The 20,785-nt window shown below is 39.9% G+C and overlaps 2 protein-coding genes across 2 annotated transcripts; both read right to left on the bottom strand.

The window, feature by feature from the left end:
- Nucleotides 1-1,663: 1,663 nt before the first annotated feature.
- Nucleotides 1,664-15,504, bottom strand: LOC140936970 (protein zer-1 homolog). Its single transcript, XM_073386483.1, has 19 exons — nt 14,746-15,504; nt 13,454-13,683; nt 12,524-12,645; nt 11,205-11,351; nt 10,827-10,885; nt 10,243-10,314; nt 10,074-10,128; nt 9,020-9,073; nt 8,073-8,183; nt 7,585-7,635; nt 7,347-7,388; nt 7,163-7,214; nt 7,004-7,074; nt 6,535-6,582; nt 5,850-5,911; nt 5,234-5,372; nt 4,259-4,311; nt 3,448-3,545; nt 1,664-2,660 (listed from the first exon to the last, which is right to left on the bottom strand). Exons 1-19 carry the CDS (start codon nt 15,384-15,386, stop codon nt 2,461-2,463), a joined length of 2,307 nt encoding a protein of 768 aa, XP_073242584.1. The 5' UTR covers nt 15,387-15,504; the 3' UTR covers nt 1,664-2,460.
- Nucleotides 15,505-18,280: 2,776 nt separating this feature from the next.
- Nucleotides 18,281-20,151, bottom strand: LOC140938822 (uncharacterized). The gene has a single exon (XM_073388352.1). The coding sequence runs from the start codon at nt 20,139-20,141 to the stop codon at nt 18,780-18,782; it is 1,362 nt and encodes a 453-aa protein (XP_073244453.1). The 5' UTR covers nt 20,142-20,151; the 3' UTR covers nt 18,281-18,779.
- Between the last annotated feature and the right edge of the window lie 634 nt (nt 20,152-20,785).

The raw sequence follows: 20,785 nt of genomic DNA, 5'->3' as shown, positions 1-20,785 counted from the left end.
GTGATTTTTACTCCTGAAAAAGAGTTCTTTAAACTCCCTGTTTCTGGAGTTAAAATAACTCCTTCTCCCCCGCCCAAAAAAACTCCACTGTAAGGAGTTACATTAACCCCACTAGAGGAGTTATTGTAACTCCTTGAAAATTACGGTGTTGACGTTGAATTGTTAAGTTTTCATGAACACGTACCTCCACTCTGTAGGAGGAGGACAAGAAACGTGGACTTGAACTATAACAATTACGGTTGTTTATCTATGCTTAAAATGGAGAACGTATCCCTGGTTTTAGCTTTTCTTCACTGGCCTTTAAGAATAGTAATAAACAAGGCTAAAAGGCAAGCTAGCACTTGGAGTAGCAACTTAACTTTAGTAAAAAGCGTCTTCAGTTACAGATGACCCACAGGGACTTATCTAGCTGTTTAAGTCTGTTTATCCTCCCTTGGTCTGTTCATGTAAGCTCTTCTGCCATCCTTCCTTACGCTTCTCGGTGCTTTCAGACTTAGCGATGTTTAATTCTGACAGAATGTAATTTGATTTGATTCTGTACACTAATACGTTCTGGGTAAGCAGGGCAAAAGTTGTTCAAACTGCTAAGTGGATAAATTACTATCCACTGGATTAGTATCAGGAAAATAACAATTTATTCGGCTGGATAATGCTTTATCCGGTGGACTGGCACTATCCACCTTTTGTGGTCAAATGGTCCTCAAATCAGCACCAAATCGTAACGCTGCTGGAGCCTGGGCACGAAGTCACCTCCAGGCTCCTATTACAAATCAGTACGGGCGCAGTCAGCATTGAAAATCACATGACAGCGATAATGCGGTCAGTCATACGAAACTGCTTTCCGCACATTTTCGTACCTCTAGAGTTCTCTGCCCGCCGGCTAAGTAAGACAGGAGGAATGAAGAATGCTTCTGGCGGTCAAACAGCGAGACACATGGGACCAGCTTCTTTCACTTTTTCTCTTCTTCTAATGAAAGAAAGGCGTTGGATAAATTGTGTAAGGCAGGGCTCTACTGTGATGCAAATAGGTAATTTCACTTTCGAAACTATTGTGAAACTATTGTGAAAGCTGATTTCATTTGCATGTGAACAAAGAATCAGTTACCCTGGCTGCCAGAGACTTTCATGCGCGGTTTCCGGTTTCGGTCAAGCTTCGACCTGCGGCCGAAGTAGGAAGTTTTGTCGGCCTGTAGTCGACACCGAAGAGGCCCACCGAAGAATGCCGCCTCACGCCAAAAAGTTTTCTTCCAGAGACAGATCAGAACTAACTTTTAGGTTCCTGTTCCAACGACAAACAAGAATACTTGCAAACTGACATGAAAAACCTCTACATCCTACGCAACCTCGTCCCCAGTCCTTTTCCCTCCTTAGGAAATGGGAGGGGCCCACCATATTTCCTAAGGGAAAAGCCCCAGGGAAGAGGTTGCAACCCACGGGAAACCAAGATGGGTGGTGCTTCGCTGGTAACAAAATCATCCCTTTTGAAAACAGCAAACTGAACTAACCGATAAAGTCCTTTGGTCGAACCCACAGTATCCTTTTTGGATAGCCTTTCGATCAGCCTTTTTTAGGAGTTTTCGTAGCCAAACAAATTACCATCACTTGCCTCGCATCTTATGATACGCACAACAAAAGCGACAGCTAAGATTTGCAAAGCAAGCGTTCTTTATTTTATTTTTTGCAACACAGTACAATACAGTTGAACCTTTACTTAAGCGCATCTCTATAATATGGAAACCTCTCTATTACGCACGGTTCTGTTTGTCCCAAGGACACCAACTTCATACCCGTATTAAAACCTTTAAAAGAAAAAAAGGGCATCCGAGAGAAGAGGACACACGCGAGGAGAGAGGTCTCCCCGCGCGTGCGTCCTGCAACATAGGCCTTATTTACAACGCTCAATTTCGACATCAACAAAAAGCAGCACAATTTCCGTTAAACGGGATCATTAAGGTTTACAAAATATCATAATGTTATGTCTGTACTGTGCATACAAAATATTTACAAAACCTAACGCGCCAAATATATTGATAACTTAATCTACTAATTGATGACCTCACTGCCTCGCTCCCAGGTCCCATTTTCTTTCAACGATTACATCATCGCGTAGACTGAGTTCGAGCCTTCAGAGTGAAAGTTGGCGAACGCAGAGCCCCGATCCCCTCCGCCTTTTTAAACTTTGGTTTCCCTGTTCTCTCTTCTCTTTCGTAGCCTGGTTAGGAGGCAGTTTCTGCCTAAGACTCACCCACGACCCTAACTAAATTTTTTTTGAGAGGTTCGCACTTGTTCGTTTATAAGGAGCGAATTACCGAAAAGACTAAGTTTAGTCGATCTATCGTGAGACACACACAATGTGTTTTTCATAGCAGCGGAAATTTGATCGATCTTCAGTTAAAAGGCAAACGATGTTTTCGATAAGACGTTCTCTATGTGCCTCACGAGAGCTTTTAATCGATTAAGCTATTGTTGAGTTGAGTTGAGTTGACTATTGTATGTTGTTTGTTGAGCGCTATTTTCCAGATGTTCAAGATTATTGTAGCACTTGTCTAGGGTCATCTGGGACAGCTCCCTGACTCGCTGAGACGTGTTTGGATTTGCGGTGAGACCCTGTAATAGCTCCATGCCGCCTTCGTCACGAACAAGTTTGCAGTATTTCTCAGCTGAAAAAAAAAAGTACAAAAACGACGTAAATGTACAGCTGCGATCTCATACTTAGAAATATATGTGTACACCATCAACCCCTTCCTCTCGCTTCAAGCAACGTTAAATTATTGGAAACGTCGAAGAAGCTTGTACCAGGACACGCCTTTCACTATATTTTTCTCTCAGCGCTGGTTTTCAATGCCAGCATTTTTTTCCTGTTGGATTCACATTAGAGATCTTTAGATTCGAAGACGAGGACGACTAATAGAACGAGATTTTCTCAATACTGGGTAGTGCGCGCGTGAGCCAGCGTCATTTTGGCGGGAAAACATGGTAGCCGTCGTCATTCGATCTACCACGAGTTTTAGCGAAAATGTCGTAGTGACGGAATCAAGTTATCAAATGTTAGAAGTTTTATCACTTAGCGACCGAGAGAGGGATTTTAAAAACCTCCTCCAATAAAAATACCCTGAAGATAACTATCGCACAGGTTGTCGAAACGTCACTCACTGTCAACAACAGTCCTATTCAGGACTACGTTCACCCGGACGATCAAACTCAACCTACTTTTGAAATGACTCCTGAGTTCAAACCTTTCACCCTTTCACAAAAATACCCGTGTTAACTTTTCTGGTGAAAAACTTAAGTGAAGCTTTCCGGAGTATCTGTTTATCGAGAATACGTTAAAAAAAACTTTAAGTTAAATCTAATCCTCGTAGTCGTCCTCCTCTTTGAATCTAAAATAATGAATATTGAATCTGCCACACCGTCTACTACAACGCTTAAGCCACCAGATGTACTTACCATCAACATTGCACAGGTTAGCCAATGCCCACGTAGCCCAATGGTGAATAGCGGTTACGCCACATCCGGATATCAACCTCAATATTGGAGCAAAAGAGCTGGAAGAAAAAAAAGGAAATCAAGGGATAGTTTCAGCTCGACCCTGTTGAAGCTAAGAAAAGTGAGCCATGTGTAATCATAACGACAGTTATCCTTTGAACCGCACGTTTAGAATCACACCGTGTGTAGGAGCGATGACTACTTCTTGCGACTATCGAAGTCACATTAGGTGGGCTCACACTGGACTTTTTAGTGAAAAGTCCGGTGTGAACTCACTTCCGCTTGAACCAGATTTTCATCATTAAACTTTCTGATTGGTTATCTAGAAAGCTTCCCTACCTTTTTGTGACATTTGATTGGTTAATGAAACGTCACACCAAAATCAAACGTGACTCAATCTCAAGTGCTTTCTCACACTTGACGCCCTCCGCACGATCATTTTTTCGAGCTCTGATTGGTTCATTGGTTTGTCCAAGAGTAACAGAATTGGCAAGTGTCCAACGCGTACAGCGTTGCTTGAAAGTCCTGCAACTGCCACTTGAAGTTATGTATAAGCGGTCTAAAACTCTTTAAACTACATGTGCAGCAAGGAGACTAAAAAGTTCTCTCTATTTCCTTGCCCTTTCTCGCAAAGTGATTTCAGCAAACACAAAAGTCAGACTTAAGGATACCAACTGAAAATTAAACCAAATTTATACGCGCTGAGATTTTGCAGACAACCCAGCACCTGGGATAATTATGCCACGCTTTTACAGTTCGGAAAGTATCTTACCGATAACTCATCTGACGTCGCGCTCGTATGTCCCAAGTCTCAATGATCTCCTCCTAAAAAAAGCGAGTAAATCAATAAAAGTTTAGGAAATTACTGTACAGTCAATTCTCGCCTCGCGGACACCCCGCTTAAACAGACACCCCGTTTGTACTTACAAGCTCTAATCATGTTTGACTAATCACTTGTTTTCTAGGATTAATCTCTACTTTTATTAATTTGCTATTTTTGCATTTTTGAAATAATGAATATGTGAAAATCATATGTTAGAACTGCGGGACAAACCAACTAAATGGCCAGCTCAGCACCGACATCGGAGTGCTCAAGAGGCCTAATTCCGTACACGCCCCATTTTTGTCAGGTTTTCTCTTCGCAACTGCAAAAGTTGCGTCTATAATATTCGATGATCTTCTTTACTTTGAAGTTTTCATTTTCGTTGTTGTTATAATTCCAGTTTACCACTATCTAATCAGAAGTAAGGCCCTCACGAAACAAAAAGAGATACAATACACTTTCGCACCCTGACTCAAAATGATACTTACATAAACACCAGAATTCTTTTCTAGCTGGTACAGACACTAAAAACAACACCAACAACTTCCGCAAAATTCACAGAATATAACCACTACCAATTACGTGTTTGCTTTGTGTGTGTGCTTTTTTTCACTGCGCATTGTAGTAGTGGCATGTTTTTATCACGTGCACGCCTGGTGCTCGTTAGTCGGATAGACAGTGTACATTATGCATGTATACGTTTTTGCTTATTAAGCCATTCATTCTGGGGTGTCCGCCCTGCCATCGCAGCTGAATTTGCCTGGACTTCCACTGATACGTGCAACTTCGTTTCCAGTGACTGGAGCCCCGGTTAGAGCCCCGGGGGCCGATTAGGAGAGGACCCTGGGAACAAGGTTGTTATGCGTGCTTTACCACGCTGTACAGTTTACCAGTTTATCAAATGAGCCACTCAGCACAGCTTACCAGACTTCGAAGCGCCTCTTCGCGTGTCACTACAGTGTTTGTCCAGCAGTCTGGCCCGTCAAATGCCAGATGACTGATGATACCACCAGCATTGTAAGTCACTTCCAGTTCACTTGGATTGTTAATCAGTAACAAATCACTGGAAAAAGCACCAAATTACTCAGTATTAGCCAATCACAAAAAAGCTCTGCATTAAAAATGAAGGCAAGCTTAAAAGGCGCCATGACACGGTTGTCTAGTTCATTTTGTTGATAACGCCAATTATTTGTCCTCCTTTTTCGCTATGAAACCTGAGAAATTACTTGTGAATGGCAAAATTAAAATTCAGAGTCAAACAAATATGTCTCCATAATATCAAACGTTTCAAACAACAAAAATGAACTTTGAAAAACTGTTCGGTTAACAAGTTGTCAAAAACCACAGTTGTAATCCTTTTCAATCTTCTTCAAGTTTGTCTATTTAGGCCTTCTTTTTGTATTTTTTGTGTTAATCATACCTTCTTTGCAAGTTTTGAGCAGTTATTAAAAATGTTTCACTCAGTTTGATGGCGGTTTTCACTGTTTGAATTTTAATAAAATTCATGACACAGCTCCTTTAAGTAGCAAATTAAACCTACTAGAACACGTGAGCCAACGTCATAAGCTGGGGCCTCAATTCAGGGACTTCCGCCACGTTACCCTAAAAACAAAACAAAAAAAAAATGAACAACCGACCAAACAAACAAAACAATCGGTTCAAAGAAACTAGATCTTCATATACAACAATCTAGAGATTTTGAATCAACGACGCGTACTAGGACTTAGGTTCTTGTGGTTGAAGGGCATCAAGAACAAACACGCGAGGAAACTATTACGTGGCGGACATAAAACTAAGAGTTAAACAACCAATAGATAGTTCAATACATGCAAAAAGCAAGAGAGTATGCAGCTTTTTTTCAAATCCGTTTTTCCAGGACGAGGTTAAGTAGTCCGTGTCAACAGGCTGTCTGTAGGGAGATAATCGGAAGCCTGTTTGCAGGCTAAGTTAGCGATGAAAAAGCAGTCGTAGTACAACAAGCGTTGACGAAGAGATTTGAGGATATACGCCGTCGAATTCCTATGTGCCGAAACTAATGCTGATGACTCGTTAGGGTTAGGTTCGGAACAAGTGAACTTTGACGACTGACCCAGGCTTAAGTGAAACTTGAGCAACTTTGTAAGGACAAACGAAACTCCTTCACACTGTTATCCAGTGGCACTATTTTTTCCCGCCATTTTATATCATAATCGCAATTCCAGTGATGTTTGCTTGTAACAGCTTACCATGAGTCCCAACATGTTTCGCACTAAATCCCGCTGATCACTCAATTCCTGTTAAAGAAAGGAAAAGCAACCGTGCTTTGAATACTAATGAAAAAGAAATATTCGGTAGACTTGAATGTTGCAGTAGAGATGGGGCTTGGGAACAAGTCAAAAAGTGGGACAAAATGGGGCGGAGATAAGGGAACTTACGAGCCGCTAAAAAGAGACAAGAATACTTGAAAAAGGAAATACAAATAAGTTGAGTAATAAAAACGTTTGAAATATAAAAGTGCTTACCAAGAACAAGGTAAAGAAAAAAAAATGAACACAGTGCATAATATTTTACAATATTACACAAAAGAAACCAAGCCAGGGTTGAAATTCGTCCGAAATCGGGAAATGTGAGGCCAAAAGTACAGCCCTTCACGTTCATAAACGTGTGTACTACTGAACGAGAAGATACTTCTCGTAAGTAATTGTTACTACTCACTTTATTACACCGCATAAAGAGCTCTAAACCACGGTTAGAAAGGAACAACGCGCAGTTTTCTGGAGTTTCATCTGCAAACAATAGGAGACATAAATGTAACAGTTTCCTTAACTTCATAAATCGTCAGATTTTTCTGTCCTGACAAAGCGTTATTTTTACCTGTAACATTCCACAATGCACTCCAACAGCATTCAAGAACACCACCAGACGCCTAAAAGAATAACCAAAAACTTCAGTATTCCCTGGTGATTCATGGGTCATGAAAAAGCCGTAAGTTTTTAAAAAACCACTGAATAAAATATTGTGAGACAAAGTCTACAACATTTTTAGGAGAGAGTCATACCGGATTGTTTCCCATCTTGTATCGCATAATATTCAGGATTTTCTGCAAGACAAAAAATGTTGACAAAAAAACCTTTTGAAACCATAAATTTTACAAAAATACTGTGCAATACTATTAATTTTTGGCACTTTCCAGGTTTTACATGAACAAAAACAAACTTAGAGGAACAAATACTACGCTATGCTTCTTCACGACTTTACCTTTAATATTCTAACTTAATAGTAAATGATAAAAATACCTCGACTCCTTGCAGGTCTCGACCCACTATAATCTTTTGGGAGTCTTGCACCTACATTAGTACATGTAAATACAAGAAAACTTAATAAATTTATATTAAACCACATCAGACAATAATAATAATAATAAATAAAATTTAATAATAATAATAATAATAATAATAATAATAACTGTCTTATCTCATTTAGAGAGGGTGACAATAGACATTTTTAAGGACTAATAAACTTGTGGCCCTCTAATACGAACTAATTGGAGACAATTTCCAGATAGAACTGAATTTTTTGGAATGTTGGTTTTAGAGGAGAGGGAAAAACTGGAGAAAAACCTCTGAAAGCAGAGAAGAGGGCAAATAACAAACTCAATCCACCCTTGTTCACACCAAGAATTGAGCCCATGCCACCTTGGTGCAAGGCGAAAGTTTTCACCACTGGGCCCCCACTGCTCCCAGGTTTGAACATACCATAATATTAAATTTCTAGCACTACATACCTGACACACCAGAAGGTTACATAGAGCAATGGCAGTCCTTTGTATAAAGTCGTCATGATGCACCAAGGCCGCCCGCAACAACAGCTCAACAATTCTTTTATAATTACAACTCTGAAAGGAAAACCAAAAAGCTTCTAAATAAAAAAACAACAAACAAACAATGAAACATACACTGGTAGAGCTCCAGTGTGAGAGCGAGATGTTGCCAGGAGGGTTTGAATCCCGGCTGCATCACTATCTACAGTTTTTACGAAAGTTGTCATATCATGATGGCTAAATCATTAACACTTTGTCTTGGTTCAATAATCCCTTCATTGCCCAATGGTGAGGCTGTTAGTATTTCTCCTTCCTTGTCAGTTTGAAGGAGACATTTACAACCCTAACCACTTTTTAGAAACTACAGGAGACATAGATGCCCACAATGTGGTCCAGCTTTCAAGATTTGAGTGGAAATAGCTTGCTTTACAATACTTGATAGTAATTAAGTTAGAACAAGCCATTGAAGTTCCCGAGAATTTTACCTCACCAAACCAATTCCAATGACTTAACCATCTGCTTGAGACATGACTAACTGAGATAATGTACAAAGAAATGCACATTTTTGAACTCAAGAAAACTGTTAAAAGCTTGAATCGTCTTGTGCAGTACAGTCAGCATGAACAGTGAGCTGGAGCAAAGGTATTAATAAACTGAATCGTTAAACCTTACTTCATGAGCAAAGACAAAAGTTGGAGCAAACTACTTGCAGAGCTGAAGAGAAAATCTAAAACATGCTTAACGTGTGCAACATGGAGGGACAAGTACTGCTTGCAAGCAATGGCATCATTGAATGGTCAAACTAAAAATCTGGAAAATTCATCCACAAACTTGGCAAATTATTGTAAACACCACACTTGTTGTATTTAGAGAATTAATAACGAAAAAGCGGTTTACAAAAAACTGCTTACCACTTCATCTGGAATTCTGAAGTTGCAGAGAGTTAGGCAACAGTTCTTCTGTAACTAATAAAAGAAAAAAAGTACAGAACACGTCAGTATTTCAATTAAAAATACTGCTATCATGCCATGTATATTTGAATTCAACAATGTAACTATCAAACAAATCTTTAAGACTGCCTTTAACTAGCAGTTCAATTATTGAACTGCTAGTGCCTAAAATCTCCAAATCATCTAACATTTCAAATCTGGAAAAGACTGTGGAGATAAATAAAGTTTGTTTTTAAAAATGTAACATATTTCCTCGAATTCAAGAAACAATAAAACAAAACAGTGAACAGGACAGAGAGCTAGCAGAGAACATGAGAAGCATTTTTCAATCAAGAAAAAGGACCACTGGACATAACTTGAGAACTTTCATAACTATTGACAATTTATTAATGGTGAAAAACTGTTGCAGGGATGTCGCTAAGAGCCGGCTGCGAGCTAATTTCACCGGCTGAAAAAGGGCTTACCACCAGCTCAAACTGCAAATAAAAACAAAGACATCAGGGAATTTTAGTGGTGCAGTTGAGTAAAAAGCTGGCTTGACTAATAAATAAGCCTGCTTATCTTTTCCTTAGCTCCATCTCTGCCGTTATGGATAGCTGAAACTACAATCAATGCATTGTTATCACAGCACCAACAACGCAAATTATACATTGATAGTTTAATGTACTGATACAATTCTACCCTCATCCAGGCCCCAGTTGTTCAAAAGCTGGATAGAGCTTTCCATCAGATAAATCTCTAGATGAATTCCTTTTCTCGGGAAACCAGTTGCACTATCCACTGGATAGAGATTTACATGGTGGATAGCACTATCCATAATATAAAGGGAAAGACACCCTCAAAAATAATTTTTCTCGGCCCTTCAAGTCAGGCCTTCAAGTTGGTTTAACTCGGTCACTGTCGATGGCATTCATGATGGCTTAAGCACTTGTCACCTAAAACTAGTTTAACAACAATAACTTGTTATATGATTTACTTATTATTTCTAGTAATGTATTCAAATCAGTTTATACACCTGAGCCTCTTTAACATGATTTTCCATGGCATTCAGAGTGGCTTCAATGACACGCCTGAAGGAGATGAGGAGAAGTTTTATTCACTAAATCATTACCTATGATAACTCTCCAAATTACTGACATTTTCCTCTTAAATTTGCTGTTTCCTTTACAAGTACATGTTACTACCTTTTTAACTCCATGGACAGCTGCCAGTTAGGATTCTCATCATCATCTCTTGACAGATGATATAGGGACGCACTGAAAAAAAAACACACAGACACTTCATAAATTTAAAGTAAGGCTTGGAGCAGTTTATTCATGTCACTTTACAGGAAGGGTCAATTGCAATCAAATATAAATTATGGTTAATTAGAAATACTAATAATTTAAGCAACATCATTGCACAGATATTCTTTTTCCTTGCGCAACAAAGAAAATAGGAGACATCTGCACACAGGCTAATTACATGAATACATGACTCAAAATAAAATTTTTGTCCTATTTGGTCATTTTACCAACAGCCATTTAACCTCGAAAACTATTCCATGATCATTTAGAATGTTTGAGCAATCCACTTATTTTTACCTGTTTAAAGGAAAACAGGGGCATCCGTCTTCTCCTTCCTGGTTACAAATGTATTGAGTAGACTATCTACATGTAATGGCCTGTATCCAGCCACTATGAATAATTCATAACTCATTTTGACTGGAAAATATATCACTGGAAGGTCAAAAAAGACCAAGGGTTCATGAATACAGGTTCAGACTCACCTTCCAGCAAGTTGAATCTTTTTCTCTGAAGAATGATTTTCCATGGAACCTAAGACAAGCTGTTCAGAAAACAGATTAAGTGAATTTTAGACCAAAAAGCAGTAATTATAAAAAAGAAAATTGGGAGCATGATGAATGTACCAGTTTGTTGATTTAAGATTGATTTTTCATTTGGCTCATAATTTCTTGGATTTTTGCATGCACATGCCTTCCAAGTCACGTAAGAAACACTAAAATGATTTGGTGAAATAGAAGGTAAAAAAAGTTGGGTTAGCTTTTTTGTAAACCAGAGAAAATGAAGCAAAATTAAGGTATTGCACTTTTTGCTTTGCCACGTTCATTGTGTCACATCTTCTTTAAGAGCTATCAATGGCTTACTCTGCAAATTGAGTTAATGTCCATGTCATGATCCCTTTGCCTTATGATGGAAAACAGTTCTTGCAAAGCACTGATCAGAAACTTGGGCCTGTTCTTGTAAACCTCCATTGACAGAGTGATCTGACTGAGATTCGCATTTCCTGACACCTACATAAATGTTTAAAGAGTTGAAAGCATTACATCTCTTAATCATGTATGGTGATGTCTTAGATCAGGACACTGATGATTTTAAAAGTACATTGTGGGTTGCAGGGAGGGGGCCCTGGGGCACTTGAGAATTTCCCTGATGGGCCTCCCTCTTCCATAGGAATACTCTATTTTGGTAAGTTAAGGTAAGGTGGCAAGAAATGATCTCAGTTTGGCACACCCCCTGTCTTATGAAGTACTCCACGGCAGATGCCCAGGGCGGGGGTACTCCCAAATGAAAAAGATGAGGATGCTTGTAATCTTGCTTAGAAATGTGAATTGCAAATTCTTCTCTCAGGATGGAAAGCCAACATCAGTTATTTTTTACCCATACAGCTATTGCCTAAGACTGTGCAGAAAGAATTATTTATGACACAAGCCATGCACCATCATTGTTTTAAATACAGTACAATGAAAATCACTATGGCTCTTATTTTTGGCTTTCTGTTTACAGTAGTGCAAACTTCTGAGTGACATCCACATTAGCCTATAACACAGACCTAATCTAACCCTGACAAAGAAGCGCCAAAATCCTTGTTTTAGGCACCCAACAGGCTCAACAAATTACCAGAAGTGTGTTTTGAATTTCCCTCCAACCTGATTGGCTAATTGCCAATGGCTTTTTAACAGGCCAACTATGGTGCATAATCAAATCCTGGTACACAGCTGGAGACCAAGAAAAAAGAATTCTGGCTCTGGCTTGCAAACAGACTTACTCACAGTTTTAGTTTTGTCTGTGTGGTAGCCTACATCCAGATGGGTCTCCTCTGGACTAAAATTCTAATTTTTCAACAAGCATCCCTGTCGTATTTCTATACGAGTTGCCACCTGGGATCATAGGATTCCCCCAACAGTAATGTAAGTTGCCCATATGCAGTGAAATATAATATTATACACCTGGGTGAAGAGAGAAGCAAAGTTTTTTTGTCCAAGAAAACAACACGACACTTATAGCCAACGCTCGAACCCTGATCTCCGATTATAAGTCCAGTGCATAAACCACAAGACCAGGGTTTCTATGCACTTTACTCTGGCACATACACTAGTCATTGTCATGACTTAAACTTTTTCAAAATAATTGCTATAATTCTTTGACCTATTGACAGTTCTGGAAAGGAAAAATTATTGCTGACCTGTTCAGCAGGAATTTCTCGGTAACGGTACATATTAGTCTGAAACAATCCAAGAAACTGAAGCCTCTGTTTGCAGTGTTGACGAAACAGCTGAAGGTGCTCATACTTGAACCTTGCATTACCTGGTAAAAACAAGGAAAGGAAAATTGCTGATTCACTTAAAGGAACACAGCCCTTGAATAAGCCATGTCGTAAATTTAAGGTAAAAAAATTGATAAGGTCCGCCTACAAATAAGCATTCATTCTTCCTAGTGACAATGGCTATTTTAACGCTAGCGATGTTGACTTAAACGTCTAGTATAAAAACGGTAAATAAGACAGATGCATTAAATGACTGACATCTTTAACACTTTCTGTTATTAAAGGGCGTCATTCAGACTACTTCACATTTTACTTTAACTTCTCAGACATTAAATGAGTCTAGTAAAAAAAGGGACACTGTAATTGGGACACATTTGTGCCCAGCTTCTCCAGAGATGACTGGGAAGAGTTAGTGGTTCGTCTTTTATTCAGAAAACCCTGTTTTTTTTTCAATGTCATTGTCTTCTTTCATATATTCCATTTTTACACCAGTTGCCTTTAACATCTGTGATTTTTAATGTGTCTAGATGATTTTAAGGTCTCTAGCATTAAAACAGCCAAGGGTAGTTATCTGATTTTGCATGCAGTCAAAAGCTAAAAAGCAAATACGGCTAATATCAATATTGTCAGTCTTTTTTTAATCATTCTGCAAGGCTGTACTGCTTGACGAAAAATTGAAGGGAGCCCAGTGCTCTGAACCTGTGAAATCCAGGGGACCCAGCATAAGATTTCTATGAAAAAACTGAGATTTTCTAGTTGCCCGCAGCAAAAGTTAGGAGCCAGGGGCCACGGGCTGTGCTAGAGTACAGCCTTTATCCTGTGTAAGAATTTAGTTCAACCTAATCTGACCTGAAATGTCCAGTGAGGTTAGATTTGGAAGACAAGGCAGTAATTCTTCCAAAAACTCCTCATCCACCAGCACTACCATAGATTCCAAAAATGATTGAAACCACACAGATTCATCGGGATCATCTCTTGACAAATCAAGGTGCTGCAACTGCATTAGTTGTTGCAGTGTAACTAACATTTCATCCGCTTCCAGTCTTCTACAGTTGTACAGTGACAGCCAGCACAGTGTCCTTTAAACAAAAATAAATTTAATTCCAATACATGTGTAAGCAAATATCCTGAATAATGATAACAAAGTGGAAAAAAAATTTTTTCCTTCAGGCCTCAGTTTGGTCTTCAAATAAGGGGTGCCTGGGCCTCCCAGGCTCCTCCCCTGGGATCCACCACTACGCTTAATGGGAGTGACAATAAAGGGAAAACTCTTATCGAGTCAATGGCCAAAAGGCCAAAAAATGGCTACAACTCTTTCACTAATCACTGAGCATTTGTTGTGCCATCCTCTTGTCGCCCGCAATCCTAATCTCCAAGTTGTCATTACACATACGTCACATGTAGGTAGCCAGCATTCGTTTGAAATTCCACTACAAATGAATGGAATGTACAGAACGCAATTTGATCACAAGGGTCTCGACCTTCTATCCCTTGTAATCTGATCACGCCTGTTTTGACCATCTGTCATGTGAAGCTTACACAAAGCACAGTGATGGAGCAAAAGCATTTTGACCTTCGATCATCGTCGCCCACACTCCCTAAACTTTGGTTATTAATGGTTTAATACTATTTTTTCTGTGGTTGTTTAAAAGCAGAGGAGCTGAAAAGTGCTACAAACCATGGTGAACCACTTTGAGGACCTTATAAAGAATGTTCCATATTTTTTTATCAGCAATCCCTCTAAAGATGGCGGGAATTTGAACCCTCAATTTTTTGTTGGCACCCTCTGAAGGGTTTACTTTTTGGAGGACATCTAAATCAATATCATAAGGGTACAGATTTTGTCAGCTTCCTCAAAGAAAATGTTCAAACCACCCTATTCAAAAGCTTGCCATCCTTAAGAGGGGTGTGGATAATTAATGGCAAGTCCCAAGTCCTAGTGCTGGTTGTTCAAAACGTGGATAATGTTTGTCTGGATAAATCACTATTCAGCAAATAACACAATAGTATTGATTTTCGTAACATCTATCTGCTGTATAGTAATTTGTCCAGTGGATAGCTAAAGCGCTAACCAACGTTTGAACAACCGGGTCTGTGAGTTTTGTCTAGGTGTCACTTGACAAATGAGATACAAGTCATACCCCTTAACAGCTACCAGAGGTTCAACGCTCTCAAGATCATCACAGTTCGATAAATCCAGAGAAGTTAGAGAACACATGCTTCTCACGGGCTCCAGGGATGAAATATGTGTGCCACTAATATTTAATCTTCTGAGATGAACCAGTGTACATAGGGAATCAAATTCTCTTTGATCGATAAATGTCCGAGACAAATCCAGACTCTTAAGTTTAGTAAAATGTTGCAGACCACTAAAGTAGTTAATCTGGCGACAATAAGAAACGTTCAAAAAAACGAGGGAATCTTTACAACGGAGCAGGAATTCGATTGATTTGGATGTTAACGCCTCGCACTTTGAAACATCCACTTCTCGCAGACAATGACGAGAGATCAGTTCGACGCCCGCGTCTGTTATGGCCGTACAGCTAAGATTAGCTCTAGTCATTCGACTCGTTTGCACATCAGCAAAAAATTTAGCAATAAAATCATCGCTGCAAGTTCCCATCTTTATCTTTTGGGATATAAGTGCTTGGCAGACTTCTTCGGGCAGAAAGAGGCTCTCATTCTTTGGAAGCTGAGATGATTCGAGGTACCTTAGAGAGGTTTTGAAACATATTTCAAAGAGAGAGGAAACTGTACCATCGGCCAGATCGTCTTTTGTCATCTTTTACAAAGACCAATAGGTTATCCTTTCACGATATTAACACCATTCCTAGTTTACACACGGAACTATAAAGGCAACATCAAGGAAACAGAGATCTTTCGTTTCCGATAACAAGCAATTCTGCTTTCTCACCATCCCAGGCCCAGGACTCCTCAAACATTGGCAACCTCGTCTCCATTTCCCGCCCTAAAATTGCAGTCTCGTGAAGACGTGAAGCATGAAGCAGACCACAGAACCATAAAGAAAAGGTTTGGGGGTGAGTAAGTTAGATAAGGGACACAACTTCCATATTAAAAACAATCTCTAAGAGGCTGCCCAGGGCGAGGCAAGGTTCTTCTGTCAAACTCTTCACTGATTTCATGTGACATTTCTGGAAGTTCTGATTGGCTCGTGCCTGTGTTGTGCGCGCATGTAGTAAACTAGGCCGTGGCCTGGGGTCTTGCTGAACAGAGTATACAGTTTCACTTTTTTGCATCTTGAACCGGGGGCCCCCCGGGATCTTGAACAGGGTGTCATTTTGGACTCTGAAGCTATTGAAAGACTGAATGAGGGTTGGCTGTAAAACGTCTACGTTAATTTTTGTGGTACTAAAAACTTAAGGTCTCTTGTCAGGGGCAGATCTAGGGGGAGGGTGCTGGGGGTGCGCACACCTCCCTCCCCTGAGATGACCTGCGGCTTTCTAATACAACTGGTATTCTGCAAAAACAAAAAACTATGTGGTTTATTGGTGTTGAAGTAGAGCAAGAGACGAGTGCACCCCGTCCTAAAAAAAATCCTGGATCCGCCCCTACTTGTCTTAAACAAGGTAGCAGAATAGACAATTTTACATCTGCAGAGTCGGGGTTTGAAGGCCTCTGCTGAACACTTTGACCCAAACTCCCCTTAAGCAACCCTCCTCCCCCACACAGCAAGGGTCAAACTTTTGCAAGTGTAATGCACAAAGCATAGCTACTTTTTTAGAGTCGGAGAACAATAGTTACACTTGAAAATTACATGTGTTAAAGTACATGCTAGTACATGCTAGCTAAAACTGACTTTCTTTACACCCTGAGAACACAGGTGCTTTTTCCGAGTTGCCTGCATCTCTGACTTAATAAATATCATTCCCAAACTTTGGATTTACCTCTGCAAAGTATGGCCAGCTAATCCTATAGTCACACTGTGGTCCATAATTTGCCATTGACTGTTAAGTACTCTCAAACGGCAATTTTGATGGTGTGAAACAAGGGCAGCATACAGTTGGAAACTAGAGCGCAAGTCTTGATGCACACTTTGAGACTAAGAATTTTTTGTTACTGACACATTGAAAAGTAGCCAGTCAACTGGAAATTTCTGTTTCATTGAAAAGGTTAATTCAAAATACAACAAAACCTCCAATCTTTTCACCCCAAACTCTCCTCCTTTTTAACATTAATATTTTGACTAAATAGTATAATTTTACTTTTTTGCTCACAATGCCCAGCCCAGAGGATAAAAGTGAGACCATTCGCACTCTAATTCTTAAAGGATGCAACTTCATTAAAAACATTTTTTCATAAATGCAATTCTTTTCAAGCAGTTTTTCAACATTGTTTTTTATCATTAATTTTATGATCATGCAACATATTAAAAAATTTAACAATAACATTTTTATATTCAATTCCAAGGACTTAATAATTATACTCGCAATTTACCGGTAATCAGTATTTTTGCGTTATACATCTATTTCAAATGTTTATGCAAGGTAGCTAATAACGTACCAGTTTCTACAATGGAGGGCAATTTACAATGAACAACGAGACTTCAGATCATTATACGTTTCTGGGAAACTGCCCACCTACCCCTCCCCTAAGCCAACATTAATGCTTACTTCTCACTTAGGCAAAGTGTTCGCTTAGGAGAGGGGTAGGTGGGTAGTTTTCCCAGAAACATAGAAACTTCCAGTCCCTATCCCCCTTGATCCTGAACAGCAATATACTTACTTCTATCATTAAAAACTTTGGTTGATTCACAAGGGCCTCATGATAACTCTTTGATAGGCTACAATCAGCCGCTTATTTTTTCCTGAGAGGGAGGTGAATGGGCCAACAGATGGGTGGATTTTGAAAACATTTTTGTCCGAATTTTGAATTCAGAGCAAAATTTTAACGGATTTGCAAATCCAGCAATTAAAGCGGATTGCAGATTTATCCATTTCATTAGCCCAGATTTTGGACTTTGCATGTTTTAGAATTATGTTTGCCCGAATTTCAGATTCAGAGTGAAATTTTAACAGCAGATTAATTTGGTAAGTAAATCCTAACGTATTGGGGGATTTGCAAACCCTTATTCACCCTCCTCTTCGAAGTCCATCAAGTGAAGAGAGAGAGAGAGAGAAGTAGAATTAAAGAAACATGGCTGAAAGAAATCTGGAGGCACGATTTGCAAAACAGGGCATCCTACTCTCCTCTCACACCTACAGACTCTCTTTACACTTACATAATGTAAAGCAAGAGGCTGATTGTAGTCTACCGCTATGATAAAATCAAATCTGACATTTAAATCTAATCTGTAACAGACTAAACAGCGGTTTGTCTTGATGTTACGCAAACCATTGTTTGTTTGCATTTGTGGCGTTGGTATTCATCAGTGTCTTTGCAATCATTCTGTGATTGTTCCCATATGCAACATCAAGAAATTACCTGTAACATTAACATCAGCATTAACAGTGATTTTCGTATGACCTTGAAATGAAAATGCGCAAACAAAACAGAAACAACAAATGAACAGAAATAGAGGTATCTGATTGGTTTGTCGAGTGGATACAAATGCGTGTGACTTTTGGCTGGTTAAGGGAACACTCTGGTGAAAAAAACTTTATGCCCGACAACTTTCTAGAAATCAACCGATACTTCACTTTGACATCATACTGCAACAAGACTGGCCAATCGAACACCAGGGTTTTCTTTGACAGGAAAACTCAGAGGCCATGTTTTGATCTTTTCATCCATTGGCTGATAAAACAAATAACAAACACGTACTGAAACCATTTTTCAAGGTCATATGAAAATTGCTCTAATAAACTATTAAAATACAACAACAATTGACAGTTCATAACTTTTTGATGAGCTACATTTACAGCAAAACCTGCACAAACTCCAACCTAAAGCATCACTCAGCTGAAATAGTTGGCATAAATCCCGGATAAAAAGTGTAACAGAATCCACTGTATGAGTCAAAATGCATTTATGGAGGACTTTCTCTCGAGAGTGATAAAAACATCTTCTCCACTCCACTCTTTACTTGTGGCGAGCCGAAGTTCAATATATATTACAGAATGTAATCCTATGTCCCATGGACCACAGTCAACTGTCTCCACGACACAAGAGGTACCTTTGCGAACATAACTTAAAGAGCTGTCTCTGAGTGAAATGACTAACATGCAAACTTTGTGTTTTCATAATAATTAGTGATCATTTTTGTAATCTCCTCACTGAGAACTTTCCACTTCATCCCATGTTCCTTATCATCTACCTTGTCTGGATGGAAAACAGCCAATGCCTTTAGGAGAAACTTCTTGTACTCTTTGGTCCCCCTTTCCAGGGAATCCCACTTGCTGATCTCATCGTCACTGGGTTTCTCCCAGGAAGAAGACTTTGGAGGGTAGCTGGTGTACACATGCTTGATCAAAGCAGTAGCGCTGGTATCGTGCTTCTTGATATCTGCAAGCTCCTCTTTGAGCTCGTCCAGATACTTAGCTCGTACCTTACTTTTCTCGTCCTCTTCACGCTGGCGGATCTCTTCTTGATATCGCTGCAGGGTGCTGACGCACACTTTGTACCAGTCGTCAGAGGTGAAGATGCGCGGCTTCATGGACTCTGCCAATTGCAGGGTGTGGTTGAAGTAATCTTTAGCGCGGTGAGTCAGCTTCAGTACTTTGTCATAGACAACGCCCAGTCTGCTCTCAGCGATAGCTTCCTGTTCTATTTCAATCTCTCTTGCCAAGACCACGGCCTGCTTGTACCAGTCGATGACTTCAAAAACCAAAGTCATATCAAGTTCCTCTTCATCTTCTAAAGCCATTGTAAGAAGGTGGTCTCCCTGTACGCGAGCTTGCATTGACGACGCGGAGCACGAGTGGTAGAACACATCTTGCTCTAAAGTTTGCGCTTCATCCAGCAGATCGTTCAACTCCTCCCCTGTAATATGAGCCAAGCGCTTCACTTCTTCGATAGGCCGGTAGCAATCTCTCATGCGGGAAAGACATGTCTTATACTCGCCATTTTGAAGCTTAGTGGCTCCGTCATAAAAGTAAAGCCTGGCCAACCTCAGCTGTAGATCAACAGTGGCTCTGTCTACGGTTGTGATCAAAACAAGCTGCTCGAGCTGGTGAATCTTGATGTCGGGATGAAACGTGTCACACCAGTCGATCACTTCTTGCAAACAAAGAGTGAGTGTTCCTAGAACTTCGTTTCGCCACTGCTCTGGTTTACAGTCTTCACTTTTGTTGAAAGCTTCGCATAATCCTTTGATTGCTTCGCGCTGGTAGTGCAGGATAGTCTGAAAACTCTCCAGCTTTTGAGTCAAAACACCCGCTATCCGCCATGCAGCCTTGCCGATGTTCTTGGCGGCGGAGCATTCATCGTCTGAATCTTCGGCTTTTTCCTTAGCTTTGTAATACCGGGATAACGCTTGGTCAAATAGCTCTCTTGATTTCTGTAAGTCGGAGATTTTCCCCGAGCAAGCCTGGCGAAAAAAATCGTTTCCTTGATTTCTGATGATGCTCGAAATCGACATCTTGTCGCTTCCTGTCCGATTCCTGTCCTTTTCTGTTTGCCGCGTCACTGCTGTTGCAAAAAGGCGCCAAAATTCTGTTTTCACGGCTGTACCCATCGTACCCATGGGAAAAGTGTTATTTCCGGTCACACTTCCGGTAACCCGGAAACAGAAAGAGAAAGTAAAATGATAAAAATCAATACTTGTAAAAGGAAATTGGAAAATTGATCGTGCATTAAAATGAGTTTGTTCGCGTTCTCCAAAAAAAGTTGAAGCGGACAAAGACAAAACAAAAATTGACAACGTCGTGGCTCTTTTACGGCGACAAAAGCGAACAAAGCATTCAAGAACTGTGTTTGATATTTTCCAAAGGCCCGATTATCAGCCAAAATCTCCAGGGCCAATTTGTTCGAAAAGTGGATAATGCTATTCACTGTATAAATCTCTATCAAGTGGAAAGCGGATTTATCAAACCGGGCCAGAAGTATAAGGGGTTCACGTCTCGACCCGTTTTCACTTAACAATATTAGTTCATTTGTTAGCGTGCGTATGTCGAGATATTGAGCAGTGATTGTAAAATCCATATTTAGGTGCCGGAAAACTATTAATTCACCGAATAATTGTTATTGAGAGAAAACAACTTTACAGCCCTCACAGCTCGCGGA

Source organism: Porites lutea, chromosome 5 (assembly GCF_958299795.1).
Source record: "Porites lutea chromosome 5, jaPorLute2.1, whole genome shotgun sequence".
Lineage (NCBI taxonomy): Eukaryota > Metazoa > Cnidaria > Anthozoa > Scleractinia > Poritidae > Porites > Porites lutea.
This window is presented reverse-complemented; position numbering and strand designations above follow the sequence as displayed.